At 40.1% G+C, this 24141-nt stretch overlaps 2 protein-coding genes and 1 long non-coding RNA gene across 4 annotated transcripts; 1 reads left to right on the top strand and 2 right to left on the bottom strand.

Moving 5' to 3' along the window:
* Nucleotides 1–1577: 1577 nt before the first annotated feature.
* Nucleotides 1578–9373, bottom strand: LOC122563158 (venom prothrombin activator oscutarin-C catalytic subunit-like). Its single transcript, XM_043716633.1, has 4 exons — nt 9207–9373; nt 7029–7165; nt 6217–6247; nt 1578–2019 (listed from the first exon to the last, which is right to left on the bottom strand). Exons 1-4 carry the CDS (start codon nt 9301–9303, stop codon nt 1856–1858), a joined length of 429 nt encoding a protein of 142 aa, XP_043572568.1. The 5' UTR covers nt 9304–9373; the 3' UTR covers nt 1578–1855.
* On the top strand, nt 2801–7111 carry LOC122563159. The gene is made up of 2 exons (XR_006315502.1): nt 2801–2882; nt 6947–7111. It is a non-coding gene; the product is annotated as an uncharacterized LOC122563159 (long non-coding RNA).
* A 3907-nt stretch (nt 9374–13280) lies between the features above and the next one.
* On the bottom strand, nt 13281–23241 carry LOC122563157 (vitamin K-dependent protein Z-like). Of its 2 annotated transcripts, none has more exons than XM_043716632.1 (4): nt 23051–23241; nt 19284–19436; nt 16884–16914; nt 13281–13761 (listed from the first exon to the last, which is right to left on the bottom strand). In XM_043716632.1, the coding sequence occupies exons 2-4, from the start codon at nt 19359–19361 to the stop codon at nt 13598–13600; spliced, it is 273 nt and encodes a 90-aa protein (XP_043572567.1). In that variant the 5' UTR covers nt 19362–19436; nt 23051–23241; the 3' UTR covers nt 13281–13597. The 2 variants fall into 2 exon arrangements, with proteins under 2 accessions (XP_043572567.1, XP_043572566.1); XM_043716631.1 differs by having other exon boundaries at nt 13294–13761; nt 19284–19447; nt 23051–23240.
* Between the last annotated feature and the right edge of the window lie 900 nt (nt 23242–24141).

Raw genomic sequence — 24141 nt, 5'->3', positions numbered from 1 at the left:
CTCTTTTTTTCCACCACAATGCAAAGTAGCAGCATTGTTTGTGCCAAACAAGATACATTACAGGGACTCACCAAGGATCCTTTAAAACAATCATCCGAACCTGCAACCTCTATTGTATGGTCAGAGAAGGGCAGCAGATGAAATAAACAAGTTCCCCAGCAAGGTGCATACCATTCCAACATGGAAATTTATCACCATCCCTTCACAGGGATCAAAATCCTGGAACTCCCTTCCTAATAGCATAGTGAATGTCCCTGTACCAGATGGACTGCTGCAGTTCAACAAGGTGGGTCACCACCACATTTGCAAAGATGGGCAACAAATGCTGGCCTGGCCAGTGATACTCAGATCTTACAAAATACGTTTTATGAAGTAGGAAGCTAAGATGATGTCTGAGTGCCGGTAAAATTGATGGAAGGTGGAAGGATTGAAAGATAAAGTCTTTTATCACCTCAGGAGGTCCCAAAATGCCTTTACAGCCACAGAATTACTTTGTATCCTGAATGTTGTAATGCAAAAATCTTGGCACCATTTTGTAACAATGAATTGCCATAACTGACGATGATGTAATGGCTGAATAATCTGCTCTAATGAGCTCAAATGAAGGATATATATTGGCCCAGACATTGGGAGAACTTTCAAAATGATGCTATTTCACCTAATTGGACAGGCCAGGTCTCACTTTAATTTCTCTTCCAAAAGATGGCTCCTCTGAGCATATCATTCCCTTGGTGCTGCACTATAGTGTCGTTGTGAGATCTTACTAATGTTGGAGAGAGAAGTGAGATAGGTGTCTGGCTAACAACTGATTCTACCTTAACGTTGAATTTATAAGCTGTACAGGAACACCTGCTGGATAGTGAGTGTGACTGGTTGTAGAGAGCGTACAGCTTTTGCACAATCTATTAGTCTTTGTGTTGCAATGGAATTCTGGACTTTTACCCTGGAATTCCATCTTCTTGGACCAAATAATTGGACTGATGAAGATTAAGAGTGAAGAGAGTGACATGTATGTCCTTATATTGTGGAATACCAATATTATTTACTAATTACACCATATACACAAGTAGGAAGGAGAGAGATTTTGTACACCATTGCAGGCTCTGTCCTAGCACCAAGTGTGTCAGCATCACTAATGACATATGCTGCTCATTAGCAATAATGAGACTTACCCATCATCCTCCAAGTGTCAGACGAGACTACATCCTCAAGACTTTGTAATAGTTCTTCAACATACAACCTCTTGACTCAGAGGTGATGATACTATCACTGAGATCAGGCTGACACATAATGGCGGAATAAACTTGGCAACCGATTTGAATCAGTGTTTTTAAATAATAATGTATACTACACAATGTTGCCTATCGTTAATTATGGAGCTTTTGAGAATTGGCAACATTCATATTTGAAGAAGGTTCTGAACACCTCAAATGTTCTTTTCATAAAGTATTTGGACAAATCCCATTTCTATTCAAATTGATTCAGAAATATCAAATATTCAGAGGTCAGTAATACATGTTAAGATAAAACACAAAAAAATGATTTGTTTATATTACATTCAAACTGGAACTCTCAAGTAAAAGTGTGACTAGAAGCTAATTTATTAGAAATTTATCAACACAGCATTTTTTGATATTTCATACGTGAAATTTTAGATTCAAACTACAATAATACCTGAAGGCACAGCTCCTAAAAGACAAATGAAACAGGCCCAAACTACATTCAGTTTATGTCATTTATCATTCATACATTAGCATTATTGATCAAGAAGTTTAACATTACAAATTTAACATAAACTTCATAGTTTGATTCAGCCTTAGCAGAATATAACAAGTAAAGTAAAATGTCTTTCCTATTATTTACCATCGATACAACTTTCTAACTTTCCTAAGAGTTGTTCTTTTAAATCATTGATTTCTTGTTTCTTTCCAGTGAGCTCCTTTCTAAGTTCATTAATTTTCATTTGCTCTTCAAGAATTTCCGCTGCATTATCCAGAATGTGTTTTAGATTTGAATTCTCTGAAATAATCAGAACTTCATGTTACTCAGACCAAAGACAAATTAGTATAAACTTGTCATTAGCACAAGTTTGCAATCATGTGAAAATTTAGTTGTGATATAACATAAGCAGATGTAGAAATAAACCAAGTATGCAGATACTGAAATTAAAATTTTACAAACTCATATCCAAAATAACAACAATGCAGCCTAGGGATTGTATCTCATTGCCATTGTGTATTAGAAGCTGTCTCTATGTTTCTTGTTATTTCAAATGTTTTAAAGATCATATGAGTCAAAAGACCACTTTTCTAAACTATGATATGCAAAGCCATTACTCCAAAAGCTCATACTGCAATTTAACATTGTTCTCACTGTAATGATGATTCAAAGATTGTACCAGGAAGAATGATCTCTGACAGTCACGCGCTTCTCAGGGATACGATCGCATACATGTAGGGCGGGGGCGGAGGGGAGGGGATGTGAGGGGGCGGTGTTGGATTGCTGCCTCATCAGCCAGGACTGGGAGGAGGCCTTTGACAAGATTTCACACACCTACATGTGGGATCCACTGTCCAAAATGAGCTTCGGGGAGGGAATCCGCATTTGGATCCAACTGTTGTACACCAAAATGATTAGTGTAGTCTCAATGAATCTGAGAGGGGCGACTATTCCAGACAGCGGACACCTTCAGGTGAAAGCCTCTCTTGTCACTGTTTTCTGCTCAGATCCGCTGTCAGTGCGCAGACTCATAAACATCTGTGACCAGTTTGAACTGGCTTCTGGAGCAAAGATACATCGAGGCAAGAGCGAAGTCATGTTCTTTGGGAACTGGGCTGATTGATTCTTTATCCCCTTCACCAACAGGAAAGACTACCTGAAAGGTATGGTTGGGAATATGGTTCAGAGTGGCCTTGGTATGTGCAAAGTTTTGGGAGGAGCGCATTGCCAAGGTGAGGTAGAAATTGTACTTTTGGGAGCACCACACCCTCTCTATTCTGGGTAAAAAACTGGTCATCAGGTATGAGGCATTTTCTCAAATGTTGTATGTATTGCAAATCTGACCCAATCATCTGCTAATCTAAGATGCACTGTGTCTACAGAGGCAACATGTACAAAGCTCTGAATAAGGGGGGATTGAATGTACACAACACCACCCTCATCCTGATGGCCACCTTTGTGTGTGGCTGCATCAAGCTGTGCATAGACGCTCAGTACAAAAACGCCAAGTGTCACTACATACTGAGGTTCTACCTGACCCCGGAGTTGCAAAGGATGTGACTGGCCTTGTTGCCGCAGAATGCTTCAAGAGTTGGACCGTCCTGTATCACCTGTCCTTTGTTGAGAAATTTACAAAGAAAAACACCTTTGCCTACAGGTCCATCAGGAAGTGGGCAGCACATAGTGTCCTTCAGCTCCTGAAGGAAAAGGAGAGGGTGGTGCACTTGCATATAGGGAGGGGCATGTAAAATATGTTGAGTATTTGCTTTCCTGTCCCTCAACTCCCAACCTGTTCCCTCAAATGCAGGGTGGGTGTTTTACCAACTACACTTTCAACCTTCAGCCTAATGCAGGTCTTAAGTGGCCAATGGTTGTCAGCATAAAGACCTTAATCAGCTTTCACTTCCATAATACTCTGGGGAATTGATAGGCATAGGAGAACCGTGGATGCTGAAACCAGGAACAAAACAGAAGTTGCTGGCAAAGCTCAGGAGGTCTGGCAGCATCTGTGAAGAGAAATCAGGGTTAATGTTTCGAGACCAGTTCTGAGGAAGAGTCATCGGACCTGAAAAATTACCTTTCATCTTTCTTCACAGATGCTGCCAGACCCGCTGAAATTTTCTAGAAACTTCTATTTTTGTGACTTTTTTAACAATGAAAGAAAAGGGATATATCATTTGGAATCCTTGGGTGCAATTGGAACAGCCCTCTGAAAGATCATAGACCCACGATTTTACCTCCTTGACTTACATCCAAAACATGCCCACTCCCAACACCCTTCTAGGGTGGACTATTCATCTTATCCTAAAAGTCCTTCTGAACAATGTCAATGATCTTCCTGAAATTGTCTCCCCCAGGACCCTTGCTCTTTGTGATTTTCATAAATGATTTGGATGAGGAAGTGGAAGGGTAGGTTAGTAGGTTTGCTGAAGGCACAAAGGTTGGTGGAGTTGTGGATAGTGTGGAGGGCTGCTGGGAGTTGCAATGGGACATTGACAGTATGCAGAACTGGACTGATAGTGGAGGATGGAGTTTAATCTGGAAAAGTGTGAAGTGATTCACTTTGGAAGGTCAAATTTTAATGTAGAAGACAGAGTTAAAGGCTGGATTCCTAGCAATGTGAAGGAACAGAGGATCTTGGGGTCCATGTCCATAGATCCCTCAAAGTTGCCACCCAACTTGATAGGGTGTATGGTGTGTTGGTTTTCATTAGCAGGGGGATTGAGTTTAAGAGCCGCAAGGTTATGCGGCAGCGCTATAGAGCGCTGGTTAGACCACACTTGGAATATTGTGTTCAGTTCTGGTCACCTCATTATAGGAAAGATATGGAGGACTTCGAGAAAGTGCAGAGGAGATTAAGCAGGATGCTGCCTGGCCTGGAGGGCATAGCTTTTCTCACCAAAGTGGAGAAGGATAAGAGGTGACTTGATAGAGGTATACAAGATGTCATGAGGCATAGATAGAGTGGATAGCCAGAGACTTTTTCCCATGGAGGAAATGTCTATCATGATGGGGCATAACTTTAAGGTAATTGGAGGAAGGTTTAAGGGAGATGTCAGAGCTAGGTTCTTTATATAGAGAGTGGTGGTGCGTGGAATGCATTGCCAGCAGCAGTAGAGTCAGATACATTAGGGACATTTAAGTGACTCTTGGATAGGCACATGGAAGATAGTGCAATGAAGGGTATGTAGGTTAGTTTGATCTTAGAGTAGGATAAAAGGCTGGCACAATATTGAGGGCTGAAGGGCATGTACTGTGCTATACTGTTCTATGTTCTATGTTCTATGTCTTCAGTCCCAATAGCATCCATTACTGAGTTTACATTAGATTAGATTAGATTACAGTGTGGAAACAGGCCCTTCGGCCCAACAAGTCCACACCGACCCGCCGAAGCGAAACCCACCCCTACCCCTACATTTACCCCTTACCTAACACTACAGGCAATTTAGTATGGCCAATTCACCTGACCCTGCACATCTTTGGATGGTGGGAGGAAACCGGAGCACCCGGAGGAAACCCACACAGACACGGGGAGAACGTGCAAACTCCACACAGTCAGTCGCCTGAGGCGGGAATTGAACCCGGGTCTCTGGCGCTGTGAGGCAGCAGTGCTAACTACTGTGCCACCATGCCGCCCACAAGTAGTTCTGGCACTACTTGATCTGACAGAGCTGGCGGTCAATCAGATTGGCCTGCAACTCTTGAGGATGGGCTTTCTCCCCCTGAGGGATGGAATCTTGACTGTCATTTTGTTTAGGCCACCTGCAGTGTGTTAATGTTAGAATGCAGGCTTTATAAAAGTCAATAGTTTTGGACTTTTCTTCTTGTGGGGGAACAGTCACTGGAAATTTCTTGACTGCAAAGAAAATCATGAGGAGCATGGATAGGATAAATAGACAAGGTCTTTTCCCTGGGGTGGGGGAGCCCAGGACTAGAGGGCATTGGTTTAGGGTGAGAGGGGAAAGATATAAAAGGGACCTAAGAGGCAATATTTTCACCCAGAGGGTGGTGTGTGCATGAAATGAGCTGCCAGAGGAAGTGGTGGAGGCTGGTACAATTACAGAATTAAAAGACATCTGGATGGATATATGAATTGAAAAGGGTTTAGAGGGATATGAGCCAAGTGCTGGCAAATGGGACTAGATTAGGTTAGGTTATCTGGTTGGCATGGTCATGTTGGACCGAAGGGTCTGTATCCATGCTATACATCTCTATGACTCTATAATCTATGAATCTATGTTGCTGTCTCTATTGTTCCTAAAAATAGAATTTTCCTGTCCATACAGCTAAGCAAGGAGTCGCTACCTGTGGACTAAAAGGTTAGGTTCAAGTCCCAAAGTGTCCTAAAATGTGTCATAACATATCTAAAGAGGTTGATTAAAAATATCTATAGGATATCAAGATCCATTGAATGGGAGGGAGACACACAGTTTCTCTAGCATATCCACATCCATGTTTTTTCTGTTAAATTAACAAATCAAAGACTATCATACATACTCTTGAGAATGTAAAGGTACCAGAATATTTCCTGCAAAGAAAAGAGAGATTTTAAATCCAGAGGAATTAGAAATGTACATCACAAATAAAACAAATAATTTGCACCAAAAAACATGTTAACAATGTCTATTTATATAATTATTTAACCGCACAAAGAATATCACATGGGATACACAACATTGAAGTCAAGTCAAAGGACGGAAAACGTCTTAAGAAGAGATGATAGAAAAAGGAAGTTGAGACAATGGAAAGACACAAGTGTTTGTGTCACAGGAGGATATTCCAACAGTAGTGATTCTTCAGTCTGGTGCGAACAGGAACACAGTAGAACTTATAGGGACACTGCAGCCATCTTCTTTCCATTAGATTTAAACCAATGGAATGTCAAGGGCAGTGCATTGTTGATATAGTGAGAAAGACACACAGTGAGCGTAGCTTCTCACTTTGCAACTGAATGACAGAATCACCCCTCCATAGAGTGCACAATCCAACAATAACTACTTAAACAATCACATTGTGTGGGCAACTGTGTGGAGTTTGCACATTCTCCCTGTGTTCGCATGGGTTTCCTCCCAGTGCTTTGGTTTCCTCCCGCAATCCAAAGATGTGCAGGTTAGGTGGATTGGCCATGCTAAATTGCTTATAGTGTTCAGGGATGTGTAGGTTAGGTGCATTAGTCAAATTTCATCTTGCAGCCAGCCTTTATCCTGAATACCTTATATCTTTACAGATATGTGATCAGAGAAAGAATGAAAATGAGAAAATGAACATGGGACAAGAGGCAAAAATGAAGGTTAAAGTGGAGTCCTTACAGTTGGTTGGTCATTTTCATAAACCTCCCGGACCTCTTCTTTGGAACAGGTTTCTTCACAGCACTCCCTTTCCAGATTCCCTTTCAAAAACTCAAATCGAGGCAAAAACCGTGCAGCAGCTGATTTCTGTAAAAACACTCAATAATATTGAATAGTCATGTAATAATAAATCTGGTGCCGATGTATATAAAACATTGTATTGGTATATTATCCAATTTTAATCCTGTTAGATTGGACCATTTTGCAATATCCAGAAATTCTGAAGGATGCTTATAGATGCAAATTCTTTTGTATGAAGTATGTCAAAAGTCAAGATTCTAAGCTGGAGTTTCACTGGATTTGCTAACACCTTGGTTTAAAATCTCCCAGGATATAACACTGTCATTGGAATCTATCAAACTATTGAGGAATGATTTTGTTGAAGTTCCTTTCAAATTCTTTTGATGCTAAAATACTCTGGCTCATAAAGGAAAATTAACAAAATAAGTATACCAGTAGTAATTTAGTTATTCATGTTTGCTTAGCCATGGAGACATTTTCAAAATTTAAGAAAGACACAATCCTGTCAAATAGACTCACACCCAACATAATCTGTTATGATATCACTTTAAAAGGGAACATGCTAATGAACAAGTAGTCAGGATATAGAACATGTGACCAGCAGCCAATGTCAATATAACTTGCAGCACATTGTATGAATGAGCATAGTGGTGATTTGCTCTAACAATAGTTGGTGAACTTCTGTAATAAATCTGTCTGCTCACTAATCCTGTAACAGATCTTCCAGTAAACAGAACTTATATCCATTTACGGGCATGGGGGAGATTGATATGTTTGTGCGTGTAAACACAAACCACAACGTAATCTGTATTTTTTTAACACAAGCCTTGTAACAAAATTTCAGATGCACGTTCTGTGATCTTTTATCTCATGCATAATGACATGCATTATGGCCTTTTAATTTAGATGGCTTTCTGTATGGGTTGTAGTCACGTTGATGTCAGCCTGATACCTACAACATACATATTCAGGCCCAACTTCTAACTTTGGGTTGGTTTCTAGTCGCTGGGTGGTCAGCCAAATTAAAAATCTGCTGTAAATGAAAAGAGGCCCATGTAATTTTAACTCAATTATATGTTGCCACATACATCTCATACCTGTTCCCTCAGAACAATAGCAGGTAGCCTATGTTTGGCAGTTGACATTATGTAGGTTTGGAAAGGGTGATTTCTGGGAGGAGTAGTGAGCAAAAACAGAAATTCCAGTAAAAACACAACAGGTGTGGCAGAATCTGTGCAAAGAAATCAGGGATAACATTTCAGGCCCAGTGAGCCTTCTTCAGAAGAAGAAGGGAACATGGGATAGGACAGGCCTCAACTTCCCTTGAGTCCAGAGGAATGCTTGCTCACCTTCCAGCCTCATAAAGGAAATATAGAAAATAAAGGAAAATAAAGATGATCTCATCTGATCAATGATCCTCTTCTCCGTTGACTTCATCTATCAGAAAAGCCACAACAACATTTTCCTCTCAGGTCTGTGGAAAACCCACATTGAGAAGTGGATGACTACATTCACCTATAATCTCCATGGATGAATAGGGTTTGATATTGATTGAATGAAATTCACTGCTGCTCTAAGTGGGCTGCCGGGTCATCCATTCAGATTTCTGAGGCTAAATCCGGGCAGCTTTAGGTCGTTCGTAACCTAGAGCATTTTGACTGCTGGTTTTTGCCTGGATCATAGGTTTAAAATATCTACTGAACATTCCAAAATGCATTTTCTAATTGCCTAATTACCTAACTAGAAATGAATATGAATATTCTAGCATAAAGTTAGGAATAGTTATATACTTTGTAAAGCATTAATGTACGAAAACGTAATTTTAAAAAAAATTATCCCATTCCTTGATCACAACTATGTCTCAGGAGATGATGCACAGAGAAGGAGGCACAGACAGTTCACAGTTCAGAATGAAGACCAAAGGTTTGTTAATTGCCCCAGTAATGCGTAGTTAGTTCAGGTGTCAAAGTGGCAGCAAATTAATGAGATCACGAGCAATTCTCAGCCAGGCATTGACTCATTAGCACATTTGGGGTAATAAAGGCATTCTGGAATAGTGTGTAAAAACATGAGAAACAGATTGGTCAGAGAATTTTCATGAAAAAAGGTGATACTTACAGTCACTTGCCTGACAGTCAAAGAGAATCAATAATAATATCCCACATTTCAAAATGACTGTCATATTATTTCCAAAATGCCTGCTCAAATTCATCATCACAGGAAAGACAACATGCAGTGTTATGCAAGAAAGTTATATCTCTTTCGGTCTAATGTTTCACCGTTTGTGTCCCCAGGCTTTTTTTTCACATTGTTAAGTGTTTTACTTAATAAATAACCAATTATTTTGAAAGGTTACTGCAAGAGATAATGGAGCGATTGGGTGCCAGACTGGGAGGGAGGGTGGGCAGATGAAGCTCAAGGAGCCACATCAGTATGACCGTCCAACATAATTCTGCCCCTGTGTTATTGTAATGATAGTGGAATAAAAAGTACATGGCTGTCTAACAACTGAAGGCAGGCACCTAATTAAAACAATACAAGGTTCAATTTTCACTGGCTGTGCTGCCTGCCACCTTGCCAGTGGCAAAATGGTGCCCTCTCCAACCACATCCCCCCAACAGCCCTGTGCACGGAGAAGCCACTAACTGTAAAGAAGTAGCACACCCAAGACTTCCAGGAGAATCCACTGGAAATGGGCGGTTCATGGCCCAAGGGAAAAACACCAATTTCATGGGTTGCCACAACTGGAGGGACTTGCTTGGGCCTGCTTGACTGGGCCCAGCATGGAAAAACATTTCTGCCTTCCCTGTGGGGCAGCTGCAAAAGGAGGTACCCTCTTGTTCTCCTTTTAGCCTTAGCACAGACCTCACCTCATAATGAGGCAGCACAGCCCTCGCATTGGCATTGTGGCATAACTGTACAGAGGCAAGTCACCAAGTCACCCTTTTTTACTAGTGCATAGTGCACTGGCTGTAGCCAACCAGCTCAGAGTCAGCCCTCAACTGAGGATTTGCAAATCTTTTGGTTATGTTGATCAGCCAAGGCTTCCCTGACTGGCCCAGGATAACAAACTCTATCACATACCTCGTAGTTTGACATAGAGATGCACAGCCCGGAAATAGACCCTTCAGTCCAACTCATCCATGTCGACCAGATATCCTAACCTAATCTAATCCTACTTGCCAGCACTTGGCCCATATCCCTCTAAACATTTTCTATTCATATACCCATCCAGATGCCTTTTAAATGTTGTAATTGTACCAGCCTCCACCACCTCTTCTGGTAGTTCATTCCACACATGCACCGCCCTTTGTGTGAAACAGTTGCCCATTAGGTCCCTTTTAAATTTCACCCCCCACCCCCACCTTACTAGTTTAAATCCTCCTGAGCAGCTCCAGCAAATCTCCCTGCCGGTATATTAGTCCTCTTCCAATTCAAGTGCAATCCATCCTTCTTGCGCAGGTCACTTCTACCCCAGAAGAGATTGCAATGATCCAAAAATGTGAATCCTTCTCCCCACACCAGTTTCTCAGCCATGCATTCATCTGCTCTATCCTCCTATTCCTATCCTCACTCGCTCGTAGCACCGGAATAATCCAGATATTATTAATCTTGAGGACCTTCCTTTTTAAATTCCTGCCAAACTGTCTACATTCTCCCTTCAGAATCTCATCCTTTTCCTTTCTATGTCGTTAGCTCCAATGTGTACAACAACTTCCTGCTGGTCCCTTTCCCATTTGAGAACATTCTGCACCCTACCCGAGATATCCTTGATCCTGTCACCAGGGAGGCAACACACCATTCTGATATCTCACGGCCGGCTGCAGAAATGACTACCTTTGCCTCTGACTAGAGAGTCCACTATCACAATCGATTGCTTGGAACTTGACGTATAGCCTTCATTATATTGGAGCCATTCTCGGTATTTGAAACTTGGCTGTTCGTGCTACATTCCCCTGAGAGTCCATCATCCCTCATATTTTCCAAAACAGCATACTTGTTTGAGATGGGGTAGCCACAGGAGACTCCTGCACTACTTGCCTCCTGCTCCTACCTTTCCTGAAGGCAGCCCATCTACCTGACTGTATCTGCGTATTATCTCCCTTCCTATAAATGCAATTAATCACATCCCCTAGCTCCTGTAAATTTCTTATTGCCTCCAACTGCTGTTCCTACTGATCTATGTGATATGATAGGATTTGCAACCAGACACATTTACTGCAGGCATTATCATCACTAAAATAGAAACTCTCCCTGACCTCCCACATTCAACAGGAAGAACACATCATTCTACTGAAGGCCATTTTTGTTCCTTAACAATATACAAACTCAGAAAATAGCCCCATCTTCTTGCTCTAAAAAACTCTGTTCCAGGCTAACTTAGTACCTATGTTTTATACTGTTTAAATTTAATCAAGAGACAGATCTCAATAAAATATATAATCAAAAAAGAACCCATTCTACTCATTATTGCAGATTTGCACTTAACAAGGTCAACCCAGTCCCAATTACTATAGATTGGCAATTTGAAGATAGCAGGAAAATAATCAATCCTGGTAAATTGCCACTGCAGTCCCATTTTCTACTCATGTATAACCAACATCTGGAATTAACCTCTTCCAAGAAGATCCAGGATTGATTGAATGATTAATTTGACTTATTGTCATGTGTACCTAAGTACAGTGAAAAGTTTTGTTTATGAGCAGTACAGGCAGATCATAGCAAGCAAGGACACACAGATCATAGGGTGAAAACAAATCTTGGATAGAGTTTACATTGCACAGGACATGTGCAAGACAAAATCAACATTAACAAGATCAGCATTATTTGAAGTCTCATAATGACAGGGGAAAAGCTGTTCTTTAACCTATTGGTGCATGTTTTTGAGCTTCTGGATCTTCTGTCTGACAGAAAGGTTTGTAGGAGAGCATTAGCGGGTTGGGATAGGTCTTTGATGATGTTGGCAGTCTTTCCGTGGCAATGAGTCATGTAGATAGAGTCCATGGATGGGAAGTTGGCTTCAGTGATGGTCTGGGCTGTGCACACAACCTTCTTTTGTTTCTTGCAGTGTTGGGCAGAGCAGTTGCTGTACCAGTCTGTTATGCACCCAGACAGTATGCTTTGAATGGACATAGTGTGTATATCATTTCTAATATCACCTCGGAGTTTGTGAAACAGAATGTTCTTTCCACTGAAGATGTGTCTCTTTTTTGCCTTTAATCCAGCAGAAGATTGGCAGAAATTTGTACATGGTAAGATGTTGTAGTTACATGTCTATAATTTAAGATAAAATGGAAGAATCGATTTGGGAAAGGGGTTCATGTGGCTTGTTCTGAATTCTGAGCATATCATTCCCTCAGTACAGCACTGCAGTGTTGTTGTGAGATCTGACCAAAGTTGGATAAAGAGATGATATGGGTGTCTGGTTGACAACTCAGACTATCTTAATGTTGAGTTTGTAAGCTGTACAGGAACACCTGCTGGATAGTGAGTGTGACTGGATGTAGAGAGCATACAGCTTTTGCACAATCTATTAGTCTCTGTGTCATAATGTAATTCTGGCTTTTTACCCTGGAATTCCATCTTCTTGGGCCAAATAATTGGATTGATGAAGATTGAGGGAGAAGAGAGTGACACATGTGTCCTCATACTGTTGAATATCAATATTTTATTTACTGGTTACACCAAATACACAAGTGGGAAGGTGAGAGATTTTGTACAGCATTGCAGGCTCTGGCCTCGTACCAAGTGTGTCTCAATGTCAGCATCATTAAGGACATATACTGTTCATTAGCAATAATGAGACTTACCCATTATCCTACAAGTGTCAGCCTAGATTATATCCTTGAAACTCTGTATTAGTTCTTCAACAAAGTCCTGCCTGACGCAGAGGTGATGGTACTATCCACTGAGGCAAGGCTGACACACTAATAGAGGAATAAGCATGGCAACTGATTTGAATCAATGTAATTGTAATCTGTACTGTATAATATTGCTTATTTGATAATTACAGAGCTTTTGAGAATTGACACTTGTTAATTGATACATTCATACTTGAAGTATGTTCTGAACAAATATTTTGTTCATGAAATCTTTGGACAAATCCATTTCTATTCAAACTGATTCAGAAATGTAATATATTCAGAGTTCAGCAGTATCTTTCAAGATAAAACACAAATAAATAATTATTTATATTACATTTAAACTGGAACTCTTGAAATAAAAATGTGAGCAAAACCTAATTTAGTGATTGAATTTTTTTGTAAATCCAACAATATAGAATCTTCTAACAGTTCATCAATGAAGTATTATATTCAAACTGCACCAACATTTGAGGATATAGCTTCCAAAAAGACAAATGAAACAAGCCCAAATCCATTCCTTTTATTATATTTATCATTCATACCTCAATTTTATTGATTATAAAGCTTTTTACAAATTTAACATTGCCTTAATAAATTGATTCAGCCTTAAAATAATATAACAGGGAAAAGAAAATGCCCTTCCTATTATTCACCATCAACACAACTTTCTAACTTTGCTAAAAGTTGATCTTCTAAGTCACGGATTTCTTGCTTCTTTCCAGTGAGCTCCTTTCTAAGTTCATTAATTTCCATTTGGTCTTCCAGAATTTCTGTTGCATTATTCAGAATGGTTACTAGTTTTGGATTCTCTGAAAATATAATCAGAACATCCTGTTACTCAGAATTGTCATTAAAATTGTCTTTAGCATTTATTTACAGTTGTGTGAAGATTTCATGGTGATGTAACATAAGCAGATGTATAAATAAACCAATGCAGATATTGAAAATAAAATTTTCTAATCCCTACCCAAAATGACAACAATACAGCATAGGAATTGTATCTCATTACTGTTAAAGTATTAGACACTGTCCCTATGTTTCTTGTTAATCCAAACGCTTTGAAGAACAAATGTGTCAAAAGACTACCTTCCTAAACTATAGTATCCAAAGCTAATACAATAAAAGTTCATACTCCAATATCACATTGTTTCATAATGATGATGATTTACAGACCAGTGTCAACTGGCACTGGGAAGAAAGAGTAAATTGCCCATGCTACTGTACCATACCACGTACTCAAATTCAGTGCATCATGTTCTCAGCACTGTTTCAATGTTTTAAGTCTGAATGTGTGCATATATTGTCTAATAGCAGACATCTCAAAAATATTTCTGATTTATGGACTTATTTTAAACAGTTAAACCAGGTAGTCATTTTCAGCCATATATTCTGGGAAAGAGAATTCATTCATGGCAGTTTAATTCCATGATGAAGCTCTGAGCACTTTCAGATTGCTGTTCCATGGATCTGCACTAAAAAAATCTACTGCATATATTTCATTTACAGCAGAATTATAAATGACTGATGTACTTCATTCCTGCCTACAGCAGTGTTCAGGAATAACTAAGATAATACCTTCCAGGTCTACAATGTTCAAAGAAACTCCAACAGGTTGAGGTACTCTCAATGTTTGAAGTGCAGAATAATGATTTAGTGCTCTATATTCCCGCTGAGTTAGTAACAAACAAAAAGGGCCTAGAGCATGAACAACAATTAAATAAATAGTCTAATTAGAAATGTTCATCATTGAATGTGAGGCCTTCTTACTCAGAAACATGATTTATTATTTGTTAAGATTGGCACACTATTTGGGTTGAGTATTAACAATTGCAAATGAATGGATTCTGATTCATTCAATTTTTGACTACAGGCAGATGATTTTTTTCTAGCAGCCAAAAAGAAGACAGGCGAGTCCATGAGAAGAGTTTTCCCCTTAATTGAAGTTAACCCAGTCAGTCCATAATCGCATATTCCAATCATAATGTGGCTTTCCAATTCTCTACATCACTGGATCCACACCCACTCCATTGACTACCATGGGACCAAAATGTACCCCATAATCTCTTACCCTTAAAGTGTGCTATTACAAACCTTCAGCACTGAAGCAGGCTTCCTACAATATGCCTCCAACAGTTAGGCTGCCTGTTTGAAGTGGGGTCACACTTAAAGGAGCCCTATCATCTACAAAACAGTGAGGACATGCATTGTTCTCAATCCATGACCTCATAACATTACCTGTCCCTGCACCAACTCACTTGCAGGCTGAAATATAGACTTTTAGGTTGCTGTGGTTCTGTTCGCTGAGCTGGAACGTTTTGTTGCAAACGTTTCGTCCCCTGTCTAGGTGACATCCTCAGTGCTTGGGAGCCTCCTGTGAAGCGCTTCTGTGGTGTTTCCTCCGGCATTTATAGTGGCCAGTCCCTGCCGCTTCCGGTTGTCAGTTTCAGCTGTCCGCTGTAGTGGCCGGTATATTGGGTCCAGGTCGATGTGTTTGTTGATGGAGTTTATGGATGAGTGCCATGCTTCTAGGAATTCCCTGGCTGTTCTTTGTTTCGCTTGCCCTATAATGGTAGTGTTGTCCCAGTCAAATTCATGTTGCTTGTCATCTACGTGTGTGGCTACATGAGCAAAACTAATGTACTGTACAAAATCCCATGCAAGGACTGCACAAAACACTATATAGGACAAACAGGAAGACAGCTAACGATCCGCATCCACGAACATTAACTAGCCACGAAACGACACGACCAGCTATCCCTAGTAGGGCAAGCGAAACAAAGAACAGCCAGGGAATTCCTAGAAGCATGGCACTCATCCACAAACTCCATCAACAAACACATTGACCTGGACCCAATATACCGGCCACTACAGCGGACAGCTGAAACTGACAACCGGAAGCGGCAGGGACAGGCCACTATAAATGCTGGAGGAAACACCACAGAAGCGCTTCACAGAAGGCTCCCAAGCACTGAGGATGTCACCTAGACAGGGGACGAAACGTTTGCAACAAAAACTTCCAGCTCGGCGAACAGAACCACAGCAACGAGCACCCGAGCTAGAAATCTTCTCCCCAACTTTGAAGACTTTTAGGTCTTATTTGAAACCTAAAACTAAGTCTTTAATTTCTTTTCTTACAAATTAAATTCTTAATTTAATTATCTATGTTAATAGACTTGTTAACATTGAGGTGGACTATACAGGTCCCTGCTGGGTGTGTTTTCGGTGCACTTCCATATGGGGAGTGGCATGTAAAATATGCTGGGCAGCCAACCCATTGCCTTCCTGTCCACTCCCAATCTGTTCCCTAGAATGCAAAGTGGTACTTTACCCAATACGCACTAAGATGCAACTCATGATCTTTTTCAGTTAAAGTACGCTGTTACAAAACTTTAGCACTAAAGCAGGCTTCCCGCGACATGCTTCCAACAATCAGGCTGCCTGTTGGAAGTAGCCACACTTGAAGGAGCCCTACAGTCTGCAGGATGTGGTGGAGGCTGGTACAATTGCAACGTTTCAGAGGCATTTGGATGGGTATATGAATAGGAAGGGTTTGGAGGGATATGGGCCAGGTGCTGGCAGAGGTGGGACTAGATTGGGTTGGGATATCTGGTCGGCATTACAAGTTGGACCAAAGGGTCTGTTTCCATGCTGTACATCTATGACTCTATGTTGCTGTCTCTGCTGTTCCTCCAAATACAAGTCTTCCTATTCATATAGCTAAGCATAGAATTCCTACCTTGGAGCTACAAAGTTAGGTTCCAGTCCAGACCTGCCCTAGACTTGTATCAGAATATGTCTAATCAGGTTGATTAACAATATCGGGGTTGACTGGAAAGATCCATTGGATAGGAGGGGATACACAATTTCTTTTCCATATCCACATCCATAATTTTTTCAATTAAGTTAACAAGTCAAAGACTATCATACATACTTCCATGAATGTAATAGTCCCAGAATATTTCCTACAAAGGAAAGAGAGAGATTTTAAATCCAGAGGAATTAGAAATGTAAAGCACAAATAAAACAAATCAGTTGTATCAACAAACATTTTAAAATGTACATTTATATAACTATCTATAAGTCAATAAACAGCTCATGGAATATAACATACGATACTCAAAACTGATGTCAAGTCAAAGAAGGGGAAATACATTAAGAAGGAGAGATGATTTAAAAAGGAGGGTGAGGCAATAGAAAGACACAAGTGTTTAGCAAGTGGGATTCCAAAGAGAGTGATTCTTCAATCTGGTGATAACAAATTCATGGTAGAATTTAGAGAGAGACTGCAACCACCTTCTGTCCATTAGAATTAAACCAGTGGAACATCAAGGGCAGATCATTGATGATATAGTGAGAAAAACACACAGTGAGCATCACTCCTCACTTTATAGCACTGCAATGACAGCATCAATCCCTATATCCCTACAATCCAACAATAATCAGTTAAACAATTACAGAGGTAGGAACTCCTTGCTTAGCCGTATGGACAGGAAAACTTATATTTGGATGAAAAATAGAGACGACAACATTTTTGCAGTCAAGATGTTTCTTTGCTTACACATCCTCCTACTTATAACTCTTCCATCTGAATATGATATCCCTCTAAACCCTTCCTATTCATATACCAACCAGACTCCTTTTACATGTTGTAATTGTATCAGCCTCCACCACTTTCTCTGGCAGCTCATTCCATACACGCACTACCTCCCCGCATGAAAAAGTTGCCCCTTAGGTCTCTTTTATGTCTTTCCCCTGTCACCCTAATACTATGCCCTCTAGTTCTGGATTCCCCCACCCCAGGGAAAAGACCTTGTCTACTCATCCTATCCATAACCCTCATGATTTTATAAACCTCAAAGAGGTCACCCATCAGCCTCCATCGCTCCAGGGAGAACAGCCTATTCAGCCTCTCCCTATAGCTCAAACCCTCCAAACCGGGCAACATCCTTGTAAATCTTTTTTGGACCCTTTCAAGTTTCACAATATCCTTCCAATAGGAGGGAGGCCAGAATTACACAGGGTATTCCAAAAGTGTCTTAAACAATATCCTGTGCTGCCACAAAATGGCCTCCCAAATCATTTACTTAATGCGTTGCTCAATAAAGGGAAGCATGCCAAAAACCACCTTCACCATCTTATCGACCTGCAACTCCACTTTTAAGAATCTATGAACCTGCACTCCAAGGTCACTCTGTTTAGTTACTCCCTAGGACCTTGCTATTAAGTATGTAAGTCCTGCCCTGATTTGCCTTTCCAAAATGCAGCACCTCACATCTATCTACATTAAACTCCATCTGCCACTCCTCAGCCCATTGGACCATCTGATCAAGATCCCATTGTACACTGAGGTAATCTTCTTCACAGTCCACTTACAGTTCCAATTTTGATGTCATCTGCGAACTTACTAACTATATTTCCTATGTTGGACATTCAAATCATTTATATTTATGACAAAAAGTAGTGGACCTAGCACCAAACCTTGTGTTTTATCTGGTTCAGTTCAAGCAAAGCCAGTAGAATTGGAGTAAAGCTTGCAGCCAAGTTGATCTCTCATATTTTAGAAAAGAAAAACCCTTTACATCAGTACAGAATGAAACTGATCTGGTCTTTCACAAAAATATGTCAACACTATCCTTGCAAAAACTTTCAGTTCATTCTCATACTTATTATATCTCTTTTCAGAAGGTAAACATATTTAGGCCTATATTTTCTTGTTAGAACCATGTCATATCAGGATTAATAGTGCATCAGGCTTTGCCCATTGAACACATTTTCCTGTAACATTATCATATGTGGTGATGTATCCCAACACTATTATTGGGCATTTGTCTCAGGAAAATGACTTCAGTAGGTTAGATTCTGAGGGGATTTTAATAATTGTGAGCAATAACATAAATAACTGAGATTAAAGAAATAAATCTAAGAGTGCTGCAAAAGAGCACAATGTGACCAAGGTTTCATATCTGGAGAGTCTATTGGCTCAAGTAAGTAAAGGTCAGAGTTGCTACATAGTACTGAGAGAAGGAAGATAAGCCAATGACCAGAGCACAGTAAGAAGAAGTCCCCTTGGTATTCAACATTACCTTTACCAATTCCCATATGGCAGTTCAATGACATAAGTAGTTCAATGACTTTCCCAAATGAAACAAAGAAGGAGAAACTACCAAAGCTGCAATGACCAATGTAACCAGTAAATTTTGTATTGCAGCCTGCCATTATTCTGAGAACGGGAGATCATGCCAGTTATATGATCAGTGAAGGAATGAAAATGAGAAAATGAGAATGACCATAGGACAAGAGGTTAAGATGAATGCTAAAGTGGAATCCTTACGGTTTTCTCATCATCTTCAAAAATCTCTCGAGCCTCTTCCCTGGAACAGATTTTTTCACAACACTCTTTGTTCAGCATCCACTTCCTAAACACTTCTGTTTGCTGATCGATGGCACGATAAAATTGAGACAGGAATTGTGCAGCTGCTGATTTCTGTAAAAATACTCAATAATATTGAATAGCAATGTAACAATAAATCAGATGCCTGTGTGGCTATCACATCGTATTGTTATATTGTACCATTGTAATTCTGTTGAATGTGAGCATTTTGCAATATCCAGAAATTATGAAAGGTTCTTTATAAATACAAGTTATTTTCTATGAAGATAAGACTCTAAACTGGAGGTTCACTGGATTTGCTGATGCTGTGGCTTAAAATGCACCAGGATAATGCTGTCTTATGAATCTGTCACAATATTGAGGGATGATTTTTATGAAATTCCTTCAAAATTCTTTTGTTGCTAAAGTACTATGGCTCAGAAAATGAAATCAACAAAATAACTAAGCTAGTAATAATTGATATATTCATGTCTCCTTAGCCATGGATATAATTTCCAAATTTAAAAAAGACACAATCCTGCCAAATAGACTCAAACCCAACATAGGAGAAAGTGAGGACTGCAGAGGCTGGAGATCAGAGCTGAAAATGTGTTGCTGGAAAAGCGCAGCAGGTCAGGCAGCATCCAAGGAGCAGGAGATCGACGTTTCGGGCATGAGCCCTTCTTCAGGTAGGGCTCCTGAAGAAGGGCTCATGCCCGAAACATCGATTCTCCTGCTCCTTGGATGCTGCCTGACCTGCTGTGCTTTTCCAGCAACACATTTTCAGCTCACACCCAACATAATCTGTTATAATATCACTTTAAGAGGAAATATGCTAATGAGCAAGTAGTCAGCATACAGAACATGTGACTAGTTCAGGTTGTAAGTTTTCTCACTGAGTTGGAAGGCTTGTTTTCAGATGTTTCATCACCATGCTAGGTAACATATCAGTGAGCCTACAGTAAAGCGCTGTTGATATAACCCACTTTCTATTTATATATCCTGGTCTCTTAATATGGGTGATACAATTTTCTGTTCTTTTTCTCAGGGTTGGTAAATGGAGGAAAAGAACTGGAAATGATATCACCCAGCTTAAGAGACCAAGATACATAAATAGAAATTGGGACAATACACCAGCGCTTCACCAGATGCTCACCGATTATGTTAATAGCATAATGAAGAAACATCTGAAAACAAACCTTCAAGCTCAGCAAGAAAACTTACAACCTGAACCTCAACCTGAGCTACAAACCTTTTCAAAAATCGCCATGTGAACAGTAGCCATTGTCAGTATAACTTGCAGCATATTGTGTGAAGGAGCACAGCAGTGATTTGCTCTAACAATAGTTGGTGAACCTCTATAATAAATCTCTCTGCTGACTAATCCTATAACAGATGTTCCAATAAAAAGAATGTAAATTCATTTACTGGTATATGGGAGATTGATACGTTTGTGTGAGTAAACACAAAACTACAATATAGTCTTTTTTTAATACCATAAGCCTTATTACAAAACTTAAGATGCATGTTCTGTTATCTCATTTTGTGCTACCTGGTAATATTTTTTTTAACCGTGCAATATGGCCTTTTCATTTTGTTGCATTTCTCTGTTTAATAAACAAAGTGCTGGTTTTCTGGATGGGTTGTAATCACATTGATGTTAGCTTGATACCTACAACATACATATTCAGGCTCAGGTTCTAACTCTGGATGAGTCTCTAGTCAGTGTGTGGTCGGCCAAGTTAGAAAAGTGTTGAAACTAGAAAGAGGCCCTTGCAATTTTAACTTAATTATACGCTGCCAAGTCCACCTCATACCCATTCCTGCAGAACAACAGCAAGTAGTCTATGGTTGGCTGTTGACATTTAACTAGGTTTGGAAAGGTGATTTCTGGGAGGATCTCATAAGAGGAAAGGAGGAGGGAGCTTGGGGAAGGAGAGGCCTCAACGTTCCTTGAGTCCAGATGAAAACTTGCCCTCCTTCCAGACTGATAAGGAAAATAAAGGTGGTCTCATCTGATCCATGATCATCTTCTCCCTTGACTTCATCTGTTAGAAAAGCCATAACAATATTTTCCACTCAGGTCAGTGAAAACCCCACATTGAAAAGCAGATGACTTAATTGGTCTTCAATCTCCAAGGATCAATGGGGATTGATATTGACTGAATGAAATTGACTGCTTCTTTAATTGGACTGCCTAGTCACCCATTCAGATTTCTGAGTCTAAATTTGGGCAGCTTTCTGTCAGGTTTGTAACCTAGAACATTTTAACTGCTGGTTTTTGCCTGGATCGAAGGGTTAGAATTTCTAACAAACATTCCAAAATGCTATTTCCGATGCTTAATTACCTAATTGGAAATTAATATGAATAATCTAGCACCAGATAAAGTCAGGAATTGTTACATGCTTTGGAAAACATTAATATAGAGTCATAGAAATATACAGTATGGAAACAGATCCTTCAGTCTAACTCATCCATGCCGACCAGATATCCTAACTTAATCTAGTCCTATTTGCCAGCACTTGGCCAGGATCTCTCTAAATCCTTCGTATTCATTTACCCATCCAGATTCCTTTTAAATGTTGTAATTGTACCAGCCTCCACCACTTCCTCTGCCAGCTCATTCCATACACACAGCACACTCTGCGTGAAAAGGTCACCCTTTAAGACCCTTTTAAATCTTTCCCCTCTTATCATAAACCTATGCCCCCTAGTTCTGGACTCACCCACCCCAGGGAAAAGACCTTATCTATCTACCCTATCCATGCCCGTCATGATTTTATAAATTTCTGTAAGTTCACCCCTCAGCCTCGACACAAAAATGTAATTTTAAAAACAAAGTTACCTCATTCCTTGGTCACAACTGTTTCATAGAGTCATACAGTCTTATGGAACAAACACCAACCCTTTGGTCCAACCAGTCCATGCTGAACATAATCCCAAACGAATTCATCCCACCTGCCTGTTCCTGGCCCATATCCCTCCAAACCTTTCCTATTCATGTACTTATCCAAATGATGTTTAAATTTTGTAATTGTACTGCAATCCACCACTTCCGCAGAAAGTTCATTCCATATACGAATCACCATCTGTACAAAAGATTTGCCCCCATGTCTTCTTTAAATCTTTCTCGTGTCACCTTAAAAATGTGCCCCGCCTTGAAATCACCACTCCTCAGCAAAAGACAACTATCTTTGACTTTGTCTACACCCCTAATTATTTTATAAACTTCTATAAAGTTGCTTCTTAACCTCCTATGCTCCAGTGAAAAAAATGTCAGAGCCTATCCAAACTTTGTTTATATTTCAAGCTTTCCATACCTGGCAACATCCTGGTAAATCTCTAATGAACCCTCTCCATCTTAATAATACCCTTCCTATAACTCGGCAACAAGAACTGGACACAGTATTCCAGAAGAGGCCTCATCAATGTCCTCAACATTGACTTCCCAATGCCTATACTCAAAGGACTGAGCAATGAAGGCAAGCATACCAAACATCTTTTTAATCACCCTGTCTACATGTGATGCAAAAATCAAAGAATTATATACCTACCTACTAGGTACCTCTGTTCTACAACACCACCCAATGCCCTACCATTAATATATCAGCCTTAATTAATGAGATCACCAGCTATTCTCAGCCATGGATTGACTCATTAGTACATTTTAGAGTAATAAAGGCATTTTGGAATTATGTCTAAAAACATGAAACAATTTTATACTTACAGTCACTTGCCTGACAGCCAAAGAGAAGCAATGATATTATCCCATAGCTCAAAATGACTGTCATATTATTTCCAAAATGCCTGCTGAAATTCATCATCACTGGAAAGACAAGGTGCAGTATTATAGAAGATAATTGCACTTCACTCGATCTGATATTTCACTGTCCGTGTAGTCAGGCTTTTTTTAATCATGTTGTTGAAGTGTTTACTTAATAAATTACCAATTATTTTGAAAGATTACTGCAAGAGATGACAGAGTGACTGGATGCCAGCCTGGGAGGGAGGGTGGGCAGGTGAAAGACAAGGAGCCACGTCAGTATGACTGCCCAATGCAATCCTGCTCCTGTGTTATTGTAACGAAAGTAGAATTAAAAGTACGTGGCTTTCTAGTAACTGAAGGCAAGCACCTAATTAAAATAATCCAGGGTTCAGCTGTGACTAGCTGTGCTGCCACCTTGCCAGTGGCAAAATGGTGGCCTCCTCAACCCCATCACCCCAACAGCCCTGTGCATGGAGAAGCCACCATCTGCAAAGAGGTAGCATACCCAAGACTTCCAGGAGAGTCCACTGGAAATGGGCTGTATATGGCCCAAGGATAAGGCACCCATTCCATGGGCTGCCACGACTAGAGGGACTTGCTGGGACCTGCTTGCTTGGGCCTAGCACAGAAAAACATTTCTGCCTTCCCTGTGGGGCATCTGCAAAAGGAGGTACCCTCTTGTTCTCCTTTCAACCTTAGCACAGATCTCACTCATAAGGAGCCAGAAGAGCCCACGGATTGGGATTGCAATTTTAAGATAGCACTAGTGATAATGGATTAGGAGGCCACATCCTGAAAAATTGTCACTGCGGCCCCACTCTTTACTCACGCACAATCAAGATCTGGAATTAACCTCTTCCAAGAAAATCCAAGATATGGTGTACGTATCATTTCTAATATCACCAGTCCACAAAACAAACAATTATTGATATTCCAAATGTACCTATGAACACCCAGAGCAGAACTTTCTTTTCACTGGAAATGTGTCTCTTTCCAGCCATTAACTCAGCAGAAGATTGGTAGAAACTTATTGTTATAAATAAGACTGTTTA

This window comes from Chiloscyllium plagiosum, chromosome 26 (genome assembly GCF_004010195.1).
Source record: "Chiloscyllium plagiosum isolate BGI_BamShark_2017 chromosome 26, ASM401019v2, whole genome shotgun sequence".
Lineage (NCBI taxonomy): Eukaryota > Metazoa > Chordata > Chondrichthyes > Orectolobiformes > Hemiscylliidae > Chiloscyllium > Chiloscyllium plagiosum.
This window is presented reverse-complemented; position numbering and strand designations above follow the sequence as displayed.